This window comes from Uranotaenia lowii, chromosome 2 (genome assembly GCF_029784155.1).
Source record: "Uranotaenia lowii strain MFRU-FL chromosome 2, ASM2978415v1, whole genome shotgun sequence".
NCBI lineage: Eukaryota > Metazoa > Arthropoda > Insecta > Diptera > Culicidae > Uranotaenia > Uranotaenia lowii.
The window spans coordinates 144,479,246-144,495,717 of NC_073692.1; the positions used below are offsets into that span (position 1 = coordinate 144,479,246).

A 16,472-nucleotide genomic window follows, 5' to 3' on the forward strand; every position below is an offset into this window, starting at 1 on the left:
TTCTCTACGTTTCTTCTCTATCTATTGATCACTAGGACGTGGCCGGCGGTCTTATTGACGTAGGAAGAGAGAGCATCAGTTTTTTGGATTGAGAATGAGTTGCTAGTCCCTGCTTTGCACAAAATTGATGGACTCGGTCAAACACGGAGTAGCAACTATTGGCGATGTGGAATTAGTTTTACTTAGTGAACCTACATACAAGAGAAGCGACGTCTGAAACACAAAATTCTAATCGATACAAAAGAACTGTCAAAATCGATAATCTTTTACCTTTGTTATTGAAAACTTAACCAAGGAAGGTATTGTGATTGTTGTTATAGTTCCTAACAGATAATTTTAAAGCTGGTCACATTTATGATTAGGTGCAATTTTTTCAATGCTTTTGTGAATCGTATTCCTAGTTAGAAAACTATCTCATTGTTAACGAAATTCAAGTCATTCATACCGTTTATCGCGATCCTTTGGGCATCGAATTCAAAGTTGTTTTGTTGGATTGGAGGAGCGTTCACTTTAGAGCTTGAACATTGAACCAGAAAACAGTGCTGAGGATTTTTTTGTTCAAGATTTTGGCGATGTTGTCACAAACTTTATTTTAAAAGGGATCAGATGTCGCTTCTCTTATATGAAGGTTCACTAGTTCTACTGAGTCACACCAACGACCGTGGAGTTCAGAATGCTGCAATATATTGTTCTCATAACTGCTCGACTAAGCCCTCGTTATAAAATTCAACTCAACTGGAAATACCAAGCTATCTAACAATTTTTTTACATAAAAATATCTTAATCTTTGAAAAGCATTTTGAATTTTTCTATCCAAGGTGGATGTAAGTAGTCAATCATGCTAATCTAACCTAACAGGTCTAAATTTCGTTAATGAGCCATATGGTGCTGCTATCTAAAACTTGAAGCTTGAAATAAAAAGTTTTTGAATGATACAGTCTGTATCTAGATCAACGGAACACATTTTTAAATCATTTTACGCCACATTTTTAAATCATTTTACGTCTAACATGTCAAATTCGTATGTGCCATAGAAAATTTTGAAGAAAAAAACCTTTTCAAATCCTCAGAGAACCCGAGAATTCGCATTAAAATAGCAGATTTTTACTAAAATTTTTCGAAGGATTATTACTGACTCAAACATTGTAAATTCGATGAAATATTACTGATTTTGTAGGAAGACATAAAATGGTGCTTTTTATATTTTGCACTATTTGTTCATGTTATTCATGTTATTTCTCGAACGTGAAAGAAGGGTAGAATTCTCTTAAGATTAAAATAAGAGAATAAGATTCCAATCAAAGAAAAACAAATAAAAAAAAGAACCTCTGTTCTTTCTTCCTAGTTCAGTTGAAAATCTGAAATTCAACTAATTGGAACTTTAAGCAAAGCTTTCAATGATAATTGGAATAAGAGACAAGTTTCGAATGCCCATATCGGGCAGGTTAAATGCCTCTTTTAAGAAAAAAATAAGTTAACCATGTAAAATTTAAGCTTTTTATTACTAAAACTTTAGATTTAGAGTGAAACAGTGGGAATAGAACTGCTTAATACTGATCTGTTAAAATATCATATGAACGATATTTTAACATGAAAAATTTCACCCCTAACTATGTTGAATGCAAAAGAACTTGAGATTTTTGACAAATTATCAGCTTTGAAATATGCTTGGCATGAGTTACTACTATTTTCAATACGAAAATAGTGCAAATGGAACTGAAATATTGCCCAAAACATATACAGTTGCGTTCAAAAAAGAATGAAATCGCGTGAAGCAGCGCACTCGCTTCCAAATTTGACCAGCTACCATTTCTGTCTGGATTGATAGTTTTTCATAAAATTCTCACAAAATCTAATTCAACTATCCAACTAACACTCAGTTATTTAGTTCTTTAAGTTAAATTATTGCAACCGGACTGTGGTGGCTTCTACAGAACAAGGAAACTTAAAGGTTTTTTTTTTTTTTACAATGCATTTATTTGAAACGGCTCGTACCGTAGGTTTCAAAGAGCCAATGTCTGGTTTGTGTAATTACATTTTAAAGTATTCAAAGATTTAGATAAAGTGAAAAAGAAAGTAGTAGTTATAAACGGAGATCAATAGCTTTTAGAAAGAGGTAGATTTCGAGCATGTAATCAATGTCTATCGCAGCTAATACATCTCTCACTGGGGTGTTGGGTGGTTTTCCTCGGGCCCGAAGGGAGTCTATTAAATTCGCCCTGGCGACAAGGTGGTCCTCACACGACCAAACAATATGCTCGATGTCATGGTAACCTTGACCACAACCACATAAATTGCTGCCAGCAAGATTAAAACGATAGAGTAACGCGTTTAAGGAACAATGATTGGACATGAGACGGGAAAATACTCGAATAAAATCCCGACGCAAGTCCAACCTATTGAACCATGGTTTAAGGCTTACCTTTGGGAAAAACTTGAAGGTTAACTAAAATTATTCTGGACATTCGTGCTTAAACCTTGGTAGGAATGTATAGCAAAATTTCAGTTCACCTTTAGTCGTTTTAGGATTTCAGCAAAGTATAAGAGTCTTTCAACACGTCTATGTTTTTTAAGGTTGATAATATTCAAAGGTTCTTAAAATCCATTTAATATATAGCACAACGCTTTCAAAGGCCGTTATCAATTTAGACCAAATTTTGAGTTTAGGTAAAGTTATAGTCTGTGGTCAATTTAGACCAAATTTTGGGTTTAGGTAAAGTTACAGCCTAACAAGTATAATTCCATTTTTTGCGTTTCCCCGGTCTTATTTTTTCTTCCTTTTGTAAAACGTTATGAACTTGTCCTCTTGATTATAACATCCTTGACCTTTTCCTTGCTGGTTGATCTAGGTGCACAAATTTCGTTATATACATTTTTCGGATTTCGCAGACAGATAATAATAATCGTCGTTAGTTAGCGCAAATTGTATAACAAAAGATCAGCCACATTTATCTTGTCGCAAGAGTTGTTCTCATACGCTCTGGATTGTACTGGCATGAAGCTTCCTGATGTTCGGTACGAATACTTTTGGTCTTTTTTTCCTCTTTTCACGAAGACCTTTTGTAAGTCTACTGTGGCATAGATCTAGGTAGGAGATAGCGATAGTCTCGGCAAAGGCCAAGGGTTCGCGTTTTGCGATGAAAGTGAGAATATAATTTGTTAAGCGATATACAATTGGGCAAAAACTCTATCTTAAGTGACTTTTAGTCTACTTGTTGCTAAGGGAAAAAAATGTTTCCAAATCTTGTTACAAGAATTTTACTAATTTTTACGCTAGATTCGTAACGTCATCTAACGTACTTGATAGTATCCTAAGCAATTTAATTTTCATTCAGCTGAGGAATGTTAAAAGTTTGTCACTCAACATCAATTGAGCTAATCGAATCACGGCTCAGGTCATGATGTTGACACACATGATGGGTGAATATATCACTTTTTATACGCGACTCTCATTTGTTCGATTGAGGCGTTATGATTACGCTGTCACCCCAGCTAACCAATTTCAATTGATCCCCATCAAGCGAGACGCGTGCCGGGCACTCGACCAGTTTTTCGAACCGGTTGCCGATGAACAAAAAAAACCTTTGACCCATCTATCTATCTAGATAGCCCCATTTAAAGATATTTCGATTAGTGTCCTTTTCACTTTTAAGGCTTTACCATCTAATTAACGATACTTATGTTGTTTTTTTCGATTTGTTTTGCTCCACCCACACAGGCCTTCCTCCCTGACGTCGGTCAACAGTTCGCGTGTCTTCAAAATCTCGGCCAAGCAGCCAGCAGCGACAAACGAGCGGACTTCCAGCCGCCATTCCTTCCCGTGGAAAGCGTTCCCACAAGAAAAAAACACGACGCAACAAAAACGAAACAATGCCTGCTCGCTTCGAGGACGTCACTACTGACACCCGCCGCGGTGTCCCCCGGGACCTTGGGGGACACTACGATGGCTGCCAGATTCGGGATGACGTTTGTATCACGGGGTTTTCCGGCCGCCTCCCGGAGAGCTCCAACATTGACGAGTTCAAGCGAAATCTGATGGAGGGTATCGATATGGTAAATGACGATGATCGCCGTTGGCCCCGGGGCCTGTACGAGCTGCCGACCCGGATCGGCAAAATCAAGGACGAAGATCTGCAAAATCTTGACGCCGAGTTCTTCAAGATTCCCCCGAAACAGGCAGAATGTATGGACCCTCAGATGCGAATGCTGCTCGAGTGCACTTACGAGGCTATCATTGATGCTGGTACGTTTATGGTTTCTATGTAAAAGTATATTGAAATTATAAAATCAAATTAGGTTTAAATTTTAAACCGGGAGTTTCAAGGTGAACAATCGTTTGAACACCGAGTTGAAACAAACTCTAAGGCACTTGATCTACAAAATCCTTAATTGCAATACAGTCAAATATTTGAAAAGATTTTTTTTTCCTTTTTTTGTGGGAATGTAACCGATTAAGGTTGTTCCTTCAAATATTTTAATCAAAATTCAGTCAGTTTTCATAATTTTACCTAAAAACTTGTAAATCATAAAATCCATTTTACAACCAAGCAGTAGTTTCAACCACAATGACGCACATTCAGGCGATCGCGGTACAATATTTACGCCATCGATCGATCGAGTATTTTTGCGAAACAACGTAGATCCGTATGAAGATTTGTGTTTTTTTGCCCACAACTAATGTCATACACGCTGTATATACTATTGAGAATTGAACAAGCGCAAATATCAGCACTTTGATGATTGCAAACGGTCGAGTCATAAACACGCGCAACTTTTTTGTCCGTTTCTACATACACAGGCAGGGAGAATGAAAAAAATCCGCTAATTGTTTTGACCACTTTGTTTCGCCCTCGTCTCTGTTCATGGTAGGCATCAACCCTCAGGAGATTCGTGGCAGCCGAACGGGCGTCTATATCGGATGCTCCAATTCGGAAACCGAGCAGCACTGGTGTGCCGATCCGGATCTGGTCAATGGGTACGGGCTGATCGGTTGTGCTCGTGCTATGTTTGCCAACCGACTTTCGTACACGTTTGACTTCAAAGGACCGAGTTATGCAGTTGATACAGCCTGTTCCAGCTCTCTGGTAGCCATGTCGACGGCTTTTGCCGATATGAAGGCGGGACGCTGCGACGCGGCCATCGTGGCCGGTTGTGGGTTGATCCTGAAGCCAACCATGTCATTGCAGTTCAAAAGACTGAATATGTTGGGCAAGGATGGTACTTGTAAGGTGTTTGATGAATCCGGTAACGGCTACGTGCGTTCCGATGGGTGCGTTGTCACATTTATGCAGCGTGCGTCGGACTCACGTCGTATCTACGCCAGCGTTTTGAATGTGCGTATCAATACCGATGGGTACAAAGAACAGGGCATTACATATCCCATCGGGGAAATGCAGAAGCGACTCATTAAGGAAACTTATGAAGAAATAAGTCTCAACCCAGCAGATGTAGTTTACGTCGAAGCTCACGGAACTGGTACCAAAGTTGGAGATCCTCAGGAAGTAAATGCCATTACGGATTACTTCTGCAAGGATCGCAAGACTCCTCTGTTGATCGGTTCGGTCAAATCAAACATGGGACACTCGGAACCTGCTTCAGGAGTGTGCTCGATCGCCAAAATGTTGATCGCTATGGAAGCTGGTATCATTCCTGGAAACCTGCATTACAAAAACACCAACCCAGATCTTTACGGATTGATGGATGGACGCGTAACCGTCGTAGACCGTAATCTCCCGTGGAACGGTGGCATTATTGGGTTGAACTCTTTCGGCTTTGGTGGAGCCAATGCTCATGTCATCATGAAGTCTCACCCTAAACCGAAACCCATCAGTCCCAAGGACGGTTTCCCTAAATTGGTGCTGGCCTCGGGTCGAACAGATGAAGCTGTAGAAGCCTTCCTAGACGCAGCTGCAGAAAACAAAGACGATGAGGAACTTGTTGGATTGATGAACGAAATTCAAAGCAAGAATATACCGCTTCATTTCCATCGCGGTTATACTGTACTTGGTGACGGTCAAGCTGTTCGAGAAGTCCAAGAGCTGAATGATGAAAAACGCCCGATTTGGTTTATCTATTCGGGTATGGGCTCTCAGTGGGCTAGTATGGCCAAGGACATGATGCGCGTCGAGGTGTTTAGCAACAGTATCCACCGTTGCGCTGAGGCTCTACGTCCCGAGGGTATCGATCTGATCGACATTCTCACTAAGAGTGATGAAAGCAGGTTCGACAACATTCTCAACTCATTTATTTCGATTGCCGCTGTTCAAGTGGCTCTTACCGATGTTTTGAACCACGTCGGTATCAACCCGGATGGTATGGTTGGCCACTCGGTTGGTGAGTTGGGATGCGCCTACGCCGATGGTTGTTTCACGCCGGAACAAACCGTACTGGCTGCCTACTGGAGAGGTCGTAGCATCCTGGATACCCAACTGCAGCCTGGTCAGATGGCAGCCGTTGGACTTTCGTGGGAGCAGTGTAAGGAACGTCTACCAAAGGACATCATTGCTGCTTGTCACAACAGCAGCGACAGTGTTACAGTAAGTTGAACCTATCTTCAGTAACCCTGACCCCACTTATAATCACCTTTTTCCAGATCTCCGGTCCCGTTGACTCAGTCAACAAGTTCATTGCTGAGCTCAACGGTGAAGGCGTCTTTGCCAAGGGCGTTAAATCATCCGGCATTGCTTTCCACAGTCGATACATCGCTGATGCAGCCCCAAAACTACGAAAATCCTTGGACAAGATTATACCCAACCCGAAGAACCGTTCACCGCGTTGGATCAGTACCAGCATCCCGGAAGAAGCTTGGAACACACCCCTGGCCCAGCAGTCTTCATCGGCATATCACGTGAACAATCTGCTCTCATCGGTCCTGTTCGCTGAAGGACTCCGCCACGTTCCCGCCAATGCTATTTGCATCGAAATCGCACCCCATGGTTTGTTGCAGGCCATCCTGAAGCGTGCTCTCGGCAAGGATGCAACAAATCTGAGCCTGATGAAGCGAGCTACCGAGAACAATGTCGTTTTCATGTTGAGCAATCTTGGAAAGTAAGTTCTGCAGTAATGACCCGAGGCGTGGTCTCGCTTAACTAATGAAAACTTTGTCTTCTTATTTTAGACTATATGCAGCTGGTGCTCAACCACAGGTACAGAGACTGTATCGCCCGATCTCTTTCCCGGTAGGACGTGGTACTCCAATGTTGAACTCGCTCATCAAGTGGGATCACTCTAACAAATGGTTCCTCGCCAAGTTTGGAGTTGAAAGTAAGTTTTTCATTAAATTTTAAAGATACCAAAATACCTAATACATTATTCTTCATCGATTTCAACAGACCGATCTGGCGAAACTATCATCGACGTAAATCTTGAGAAACCAGACGATGCCTATCTGGCTGGTCATACCATCGATGGCCGAGTGCTGTTCCCGGCTACCGGTTACATGACCTTGGCGTGGCGAACTTTCGCCAAGATGCGTGGTGCCGACATTGAGAAGACCCCGGTAGTGATCGAGAATGCTGTGTTCCACCGGGCAACTATTCTGCCGAAAGATGGATCCGTCAAATTTGGGGTCAACTTTTTCGATGGCACAGGTGCGTTCGAGATTTGTGAAGGTGGTTCATTGGCCGTTTCTGGTAAAATCTCTATTCCTGAGAAAATTGAAAACGAAGAATTGGATTTGTATCCGTTGGAAGACGACAAAAGCGGAATTCCCATGAACACGAGCGATGTATACAAGGAGTTGCGTCTGCGTGGCTACGACTACGGTGGAATTTTCAGGGGCGTTACCAAGTCCGATGGAAAGGCTATCAAGGGAGAGTTACAGTGGAAGGATAACTGGGTCAGTTTTATGGATACCATGTTGCAGTTTAGCATTTTGGGTAAAAATATGCGCGATTTGTATCTGCCGACTCGAATTGAGAAGATTATCATCAATCCGGCCCGTCATATGGACATGATGAATACATTAAAGTCCAAGGACCAGGATGTTCCAATCAGTGTTTACAGAAACATCGATGTGATAAAGAGTGGTGGTGTGGAAATGCGTGGACTCAAGGCTACGTTGGCACCAAAACGTTCTGGTTCACAGGCTCCGCCCACTTTAGAGAAGTATGTGTTTGTTTCGAACAACAACGATAAAGAATTGGGAGACAGCAGTGAAAAGGCTCGATTCCGATCGATCGCCGCAGCTACGCACATTGCTATCGAGAACAGTGCTGGAGCGTTGAAAATCAAAGTTGCTGAAGCATGCTTCCAACGCGCACCGGAGAATACTATGGCATCGATTGTACAAGAAGTAATCGAGGGTGAACCAACGCTCGTCAGTGATGTAGCCGTCTGTACCAATTATCAACCGGATGTTTTGACCCAACATTTCGGTGATAGTGGAGTACGTGTGGTGGCTAAAGATGCTACAGCAGGAGCTATCGAACAAGGGTGTCATATGGCTATTTCCTACGATATCCTTGGACGTGATGATGGGCAAACGGTACTTTCCAATCTTCGGGCTTCCATCCGTGATGATGGATTTATACTACTGGAAGAATCTCGCACAGCGTTCGATGCTGCTAAGAAGGGAAAAGTGATGTTCGACGCCTTGAAACTGGCCATTGTATCTTATCAGGTTTGCGAGAAGAAAGTCTTCATTTTGTTGCGTCCCGCTATTGATTACGTACAACGCAAGTCTGTCATCATTCCTGTGACCGAAAAGAACTTCACTTGGTTGGACAGTCTAAAGAAATCTCTCGCTAAAGCTGAAGAAACTAACACCTATATCTACTTGGTTTGCCAAGGTGAGGAATTATTCGGTGGACAAGGTTTCATCAACTGTATCAAAAACGAAGTTGGTGGAAAGTATGCTCGGATGATTTTCATTCAGGACAAGCGGGCTGAAAAGTTTTCACTTACTGGAAAACTCTATGTTGAACAGCTACAAAAGGATCTGATTTGCAACGTACTTAACTCCACTGGTACCTGGGGAACATTCCGTCACCTACGTTTGGACAACCAATCCAATGTATCATCGCTGCAAGTTGAACACGCGTATGTCAACGCTCTCACTAAGGGTGATTTGGCGAGTTTGAAGTGGATTGAAGGACCGTTGGCTCGGGAGAAACCCGATCCCAAAGACAAACGCATTGAACTGTGCACTGTTTACTATGCCCCGATCAACTTCCGTGATGTGATGTTGACGTCTGGAAAGTTGGGAGTCGATGCTCTTCCCGGAGACTTGCCAACACAGGACTGTATTCTCGGCTTAGAGGTGAGTGCTGAAATACCTAATTTAAACGAAGAATATTTCCCTATTCTTAGTCATATTTTTTCCTATCCAGTTTTCAGGACGTGATTCTACCGGACGTCGTATTATGGCCATGGTTCCCGCCAAATCACTGGCCACCACTTGTATCGCGTACCGTAACATGATGTGGGAGATTCCGGACAACTGGACCATGGAGCAAGCTTCGACCGTACCGTGCGTCTACTCCACGGTGTACTACGCTCTGGTTGTGCGGGGTCGTATGAAGCGTGGCGAATCTATCCTCATCCATGCTGGATCCGGAGGCGTTGGTCAGGCTGCAATCTCAGTGGCACTGTCCGCCGGCTTGACTGTCTTTACTACCGTCGGTAGCAAGGAAAAGCGAGAATTCTTGAAACGCAACTTCCCGCAGCTGCAGGATAAGAACATCGGCAACTCACGTGACTGTTCGTTTGAGCAAATGGTTATGCGCGAAACACAAGGTCGTGGTGTTGATTTGGTGTTGAATTCTTTGTCCGACGAGAAACTTCAGGCTTCTGTGCGTTGTTTGGGTTTGAATGGTCGTTTCTTAGAAATCGGCAAGTTTGATTTGAGCAACAACAGCCCGCTGGGAATGTCAGTGTTCCTTAAGAACACTTCCTTCCACGGAATTCTGGTAGACAGCATTATGGATGGTGATGAAGATACGTTGGCCGAGGTGACTAAACTTGTGGCTGCTGGTATTAAAAGCGGTGCCGTCCGGCCGCTGCCAACATCCGTTTTCAGCGATCAACAGGTGGAACAGGCTTTCCGGTAGGTTGAGTAATCAAATTTTGAAATATGTTCATTTAAAGCTCACAATTGTTTGTCCATTATAGTTTCATGGCATCTGGCAAGCACATCGGCAAGGTCGTTCTGAAAATTCGTGAGGAGGAAAAAGCTAAGGTGGTTATCCCAACTCCCAAGTTAATTGCCTCGATTCCTCGCACCTACATGCACAAGGAGAAGAGTTACATTCTGATCGGTGGTTTGGGAGGTTTTGGATTGGAACTTTCCAATTGGTTGGTAGCACGAGGAGCTACCAAGATTGTGTTGACTTCCCGCAGCGGAATCCGTACCGGATACCAGGCATTGATGGCTCGACGTTGGCGCGAACGTGGGGTTACCGTATCGATCGATACCAATGACGTGACTACACTGAAGGGTGCCCAGAAATTGCTATCAGAAGCTAACAAATTGGGTCCAGTAGGAGGAGTGTTCAACTTGGCTGCTGTTCTGCGCGATGGTCTGATCGAAGATTCCAGTGAAGCTGACTTTAAGACTGTTTGTGTGCCTAAAATTGATGGAACCAAAAATTTGGATCAAGCAACCCGTGAATTGTGCCCGGAGTTGGACTACTTTATCTGCTTCTCCAGTGTATCGTGTGGTCGAGGAAACATTGGCCAGGTGAACTACGGGTTGGCTAACTCAGCTATGGAGCGTATTTGCGAGGCTCGTCAAGCAGTAGGTCTGCCTGGAACGGCCATTCAGTGGGGAGCTATCGGTGATACTGGGTTGGTGTTGGAGAATCTCGGAGACAATGACACCGTTATCGGTGGAACTTTGCCTCAAAGAATGCCTTCGTGCCTTCAAACTATGGACTACTTCTTGCAGCAACCGTGCCCTGTCCTGGCCTCTATGGTGGTTGCCGAGAAACGAAAGGCCGAAACTGGAGGCGCAGGACTGGTTAGCAGCATTGCTAATATTCTTGGTCTCAAGGATACCAAGAATGTGTCCGATGGGTCTTCACTTGCAGACCTTGGAATGGACTCACTGATGGGTGCTGAAATCAAACAAACTCTCGAACGCAACTTTGACACTGTCCTCAGCGCCGCCGAAATTCGTACTCTAACCTTTGGAAGACTAAAGGCCATGGAAAGTGGAGGTGGAGATGCCGGCGCAGGAGCTTCAGCCACTAGTACGACTACATCGGAACCCAAACAGCAAGACCAAAATGGATTGGGTGATGGAACTCAAGTTCAGTTTAGTGCAGAGCTCCTTCCTTCGAAATGTCTCGTTCGATTGGAATCGAAGGCTCCGGCTACCAGTAAGGATAAACCAGTGTTCATGATTCACGCCATTGAAGGTGTCATCACATCCCTCATTCCACTTGCAAAGACAATCTCGGTTCCAGTCTATGGACTGCAGTGCGTAGCCGAAGCTCCACTAGAATCACTCGAAGCACTTTCAGCATACTACATCAAACAAATTCGAACGGTACAACCCAAGGGTCCGTACACAATTATTGGATACTCCTTCGGAGCGTCCATTGCCTACGAAATGGTAGCTCAATTGGAGAAGAGCAAAGAAACCTGTCGTTTATTGATGCTCGACGGATCACCGCGATACGTCAGCTGGTACACTGAAACGCAGAAACAACGAAACGCTAACGGTGAGGTTGTACAGGCCGAGGACGAAGCCTTCGCATTGGCCTATTTTGCCATGGTGTGTGGCAAGCTGGACTACCACAAAACTGCCCAAGAACTGGTCACATCCAAGTCCTGGGACGCGCGGTTAACCAAATGTGCTGAGATGGTCCGAACTAAACTGCCTCAATATTCACAGCAGTTGGTAAGTTAAATATAATTTTTAAATATAAATAAACAATAACGTAACTTATTTTTCTTCCCCCAAAGCTCGAGGCGACTGCGAAGTCTTTCGTGCACAAAATTGTTGCTAGCCATCTGTACAAACCCACCTCCAAAATTACATGCCCGGTCAAACTGGTCAAGCCAACAGAGAACTACGCCAAGCTTCAGGGTGATTATGGTCTATCGGAGGTAAGCTAATTTCATTCTCGGTCAGGAAGTTTTCGTCTAATTATTTTTTTTTTCCCCTAGCTTTGCACCAAGGAGGTCAAGGTTGTGACGGTGAAGGGAGACCATCGATCGATGCTGGCGGGTGATTCCATGAATGAAATTTCTAAACTTATACAAGAACTGATCTAAGGACTGCACTTTCGTCTCCACTCTAATGGAACAAGCACAAACATGTCACATCATCCGGCTCCGCGAAATGATACAATTCTGTCCACTCAAGTAGAGAAGATGTAATTTATTCTACACAAACTACAATGCACTACATTACGTTATTCCCAAGGGGTTGGGAAGCATCCATCTGCCTTAGTTTGATAAGATACAAGCATTAGTTCAAAGGTCGTGATTGGTGAGAATTAGCATTTCAATGGTTTTTCTATTCTCATTTAACTGTTGCTAAAAAGTTTAAAGGAAACTGTCACAATTTCTTTAGTCAGGTCCAAATAATATAGGAATTGTGATACTATTCTTTGCTTTCAAACATATTTAATCTCTCAAAAAAAAAACAGTAAACATGAATCTTTAGGAAAAAAAAATCACGTGAAACATCGCGCTGAACATTTGTTCGCTTTGTGTAAATCCGTCATTGTGCGGATGTAAAAAGATAACAAAAAATCATTTTTTTGGAAAGTATAACATTCCATTGTAGAATATACATAGACATGATTCCTTCTAGCTTTGTTTCGTTTTAGGATGTAGTTTTAAGGTAAAAGTAAATGGGGATTATATTCCTTCAAAATCACTAGACTTCGTACTATTTAAAGTGAAACGAGTGTTTTACATCACATATGTGGTAGCTTTATTGTTTGACAAAATAATAATAAAAAAAAGCTAAATGAAACCAACTGTGTACCAAATTTATTTCTACTTCTAAAATACAAATTCCACTGACGGTGGTATTCGAAGATAGCTATTAGTTATACGAAGAAAACTACAAAAAGGGACATCCAGGTTTAGCAACTAAGGACCATTCATAACTAAAACACATAAACTAAGGCAATTATTACTGTCTTGCAATGAATTAACATGCGAAAAACATACCCAAAACTTATACTCAATCACACACACATCTAAAAGGTGCACAACCAACTGAAGCACTTTCGGCAGATATCTGTTTTCCTTGTGCACAATCGACGTTAATAATTACAATTAAATGGCCGTTGTTGAGATATGCACCTTAACATAAATGCACAATACATACTGGAATACAGTTTGCACCTCTCAGTAATAACTGAAGAAAACCCCATATTTATAAAATATCCCAAACTAATGAGCACTGATTGAAGTAAATGAATGTTTTCGATCGAATAAATCAAGTGGTATATTTAAAATCAGAAAAAAATGTGAGCTGTATAGAAGAAAGAAGATATATATTTAAAAATAAAAAACATAGTATATAGTGAATAATTCTTAGTTGTTTGATTTCATTCCAGAAAATGTCATCACAGAATCATCATTGTATCGTGGGCTAAATTAAAAGCGCATTCAAAATGAAGAAATCGAATCTAGTATATAACATCGAATGGAAATTCGTTTTTTGCTGTTTTTTAATAGACGAGTCTTTTTTTTAATTCTTTGAGACAGCAAAGACCAAACATTTTTGGAGGTATATCTCGAATTTTCAAATTTTATGTACCCCAGAATGCTCTAATTTTTTCAAAAAATGTTTCAAGAATATGGAGAAATAATCTAGAAACCTTTAATGACGTTTCGGATAAGACAGCTACGCAAGAACTGTTTTTTTTTTAAATTTATTAAACAACATAAATTCCCTACTACATGAATACTGAAAATAAAACACCAGTTAAGTGATTCTCACGAACACCTATGTTATTATTTATACGCTTTAACATCTATGACTATCAATGGTTTTTGTTCTAGTTTTTTGATTGAAAGAAATTAAAACTTCCCCTCAATAAAATAGGTACTTTGTACTTAAATGTTTGTACCCAGATAAATAAAAGCATGGAATGAATAAAATTAATACCGGTAAAATACTGGAAACACTGATACGCAACTGTTAGTTGCAATGACTAATATTATGACTAAATTGATTTGATCTACAATGTTAATATACTAAGTTGCTTTTTTTATAAGACTAAGACCGCACAAAATGACGACATCGTTAAATTAAAATCGGGACCTTGTTAAACATGTTTGAATTTAAAATTTTAGACGGTTGTACAATGAAATAAACAGTTACGGTTCTTCATCTTCTTCGATGGCGAATTGAGGATCGGCCATGGCGTGTTCTTGGTTGCAAGTGAAAGAAATCGTCATTGCATAGCGAACCCCCGAGCCTACCTGTTCAACATGGTGCACATTTTCTGCACCTGAAGTGAACCCGCTGACCCTTCCTCTCTTAGGTTCGATATAAACGTTAGTTTTGTTATGCTTGCCGGCATTGTCGATAAATACGAATCGACCCCCGGTAAAGTCTTTACCGAAATCCGTCAGATACAGAAGTGTCGTGTAGTGAAAGGAATTGTACGTTTCTTTGTCCACGTGGGCATGCCAATATTCATCGTGAATAGTTTTAGCCGTCTCATTCGTCAGTCGCGAGAAAAACGTGGGATGTGTTAACGATATAGAAGCTTTGCTTATTTTGAAATTGTCCGCGATAGCTTGTTGTACCTTCTCTTTGACCTGTCTATATACGTTAATGTGTTCTGATGTAAATATCTTTTTTGCCTCCGGTATTTTATAAATATTGATAAACTGAGTGTCTTTAGATAGGGCACCCGAATGTAAATCAAGAATTGAAGCACCGCCCGCTGAACGGCCAAAATTGAATCCAGCTTTAGCCAGTTTCAGCAAAGCATCGACCTCGGTTGTACTTACAATTTTGTCGCTCACGAAACGGCCGCAGTGTGCCGGGATGCAACCGGAGAACTTGGAAATCTCCTCGAAGTACGGCGTCGAACAGTCTAGCTTTTGCGAACGTAGCTCGAGCGTTTCCTTAAGGGTGGCAAATTTCTTCTCTCTTGTGCGGAAAGCGGTGAAATATGCTATTGCTGCGATTCCTACAATCAAGACTAGCCGCGCCCACATCCGATGGCTTTGAGGATTCGATATGTTGACATTTTGTATAGTTTTTCTAGAAGAGAACAGAACATCAAACTTCAATTGTCAGTATTGTTTAGCCTTCAGCCGCATCTCATTGATATCTATTTAAAGCCCAATATGCACCTCAAAAATGAAGTTTCTGACATTGTGGAACAGAAAAAATTAAACTAGTGTAAATGCTTAAAAATACTTTATGGTTTTAGTTTTGATTCCCCTAATATGATAAAAATTTTGCGGTAAAATAGAGGAAATATAAATCAAAATACGCTAAAGAAGTTTTGAATACTATGTCATGTCCGGATTGAAATTCGTTTTTTGAAATGACTTAACCAAGTTACAAGTTAGTACATAATAATAAATATATTATAAGTTTAGTAAATGCAACTCATTTATTGTAAATATGTAGGTAGGTTACTAAATAAAATTACAATAACAATAGGTAGTAAGACAAACAATTGAAACTGATACTTTTTTATTATTTAATAAAGTTGCATTTTCAGAAGTTTCAAGTAAAATAGAATGTTGTTGTTATGAATAGAATGTTATTTCCTTGACCCTTAATTTTATATCGACGGGCTGACGTTAAATCAATAAAGAACAATAACAATGTCAGTGCGTTTTATCCCATCTTAAGGATGAATCATCCTAAAGGATGAAAATCCTGGAAAAAAAAAAAAAAAAAAAAAAAAAAAAAAGTTTTATCCCATCGAACCCCGCTTGGCACAAGCTTTGATTGATTTGTAACGAAATCGAAAAACTTACACTTTGCGAGGCGGTTTCCCGTCGCTTGAACTTTTTTTCCGCTGCCGCACGCCGGACTCACTCATTGGCCACACAATCTTGACGGAGGGATCGGGACACTCGATAAAACGAAGTTCGGGAAAATAACACAAGAAATTACGCAAACCTGCTCTGCTGAAGCTAAACGATGACTGCGAATTAATCGATAAAACGGGGAGAGACGTCGTTGTGATAATAAAAAAAAATCTCAATTGCACTGGTGTTGGTGCAATTTCACTCGCGAGACCGGCTTCAAATCCTTCAAATAAAAACATTACGAAGTGGTGTGCGTGTGAGTGATTTGTTTACTTTTTGTTTAAAACCCCTGCGACTGAAAATGTTTTGATTCGTACACGATTAACGAAAACGCTCATTATTTGGGCGTTCCACAAATTTCGATATTTAAAACTTTTTTAAAATTGCTATTTTATTCAAATGGCCTCCTGGCGGATCCTTCTATTATTCATTTTTTAAATGTTTCATTTGACACACTTTGCCAACCAAGAGGCTATTTTGTCTCAATAGTTTTATTTTTACTA

The 16,472-nt window shown here is 41.2% G+C and overlaps 2 protein-coding genes across 2 annotated transcripts in view; one reads left to right on the forward strand and one right to left on the reverse strand.

The window, feature by feature from the left end:
• Positions 1-12,928, forward strand: part of LOC129743596 (fatty acid synthase) — a 48,011-nt gene extending 35,083 nt beyond the window's left edge. The window contains exons 3-11 of the mRNA XM_055735661.1: positions 3,719-4,243; positions 4,870-6,536; positions 6,593-7,047; positions 7,118-7,263; positions 7,332-9,259; positions 9,330-10,045; positions 10,111-11,842; positions 11,908-12,051; positions 12,112-12,928. Of these exons, the coding sequence (XP_055591636.1) occupies positions 3,871-4,243; positions 4,870-6,536; positions 6,593-7,047; positions 7,118-7,263; positions 7,332-9,259; positions 9,330-10,045; positions 10,111-11,842; positions 11,908-12,051; positions 12,112-12,219 (7,269 nt within the window). The 5' untranslated portion in view covers positions 3,719-3,870 and the 3' untranslated portion in view covers positions 12,220-12,928. The remainder of the gene's footprint in view (positions 1-3,718; positions 4,244-4,869; positions 6,537-6,592; positions 7,048-7,117; positions 7,264-7,331; positions 9,260-9,329; positions 10,046-10,110; positions 11,843-11,907; positions 12,052-12,111) is intronic.
• A 908-nt stretch (positions 12,929-13,836) lies between these two features.
• On the reverse strand, positions 13,837-16,103 carry LOC129743599 (2-oxoglutarate and iron-dependent oxygenase domain-containing protein 3-like). Its single transcript, XM_055735666.1, has 2 exons — positions 15,916-16,103; positions 13,837-15,184 (listed from the first exon to the last, which is right to left on the reverse strand). The coding sequence occupies exons 1-2, from the start codon at positions 15,978-15,980 to the stop codon at positions 14,287-14,289; spliced, it is 963 nt and encodes a 320-aa protein (XP_055591641.1). The 5' UTR covers positions 15,981-16,103; the 3' UTR covers positions 13,837-14,286.
• Between the last annotated feature and the right edge of the window lie 369 nt (positions 16,104-16,472).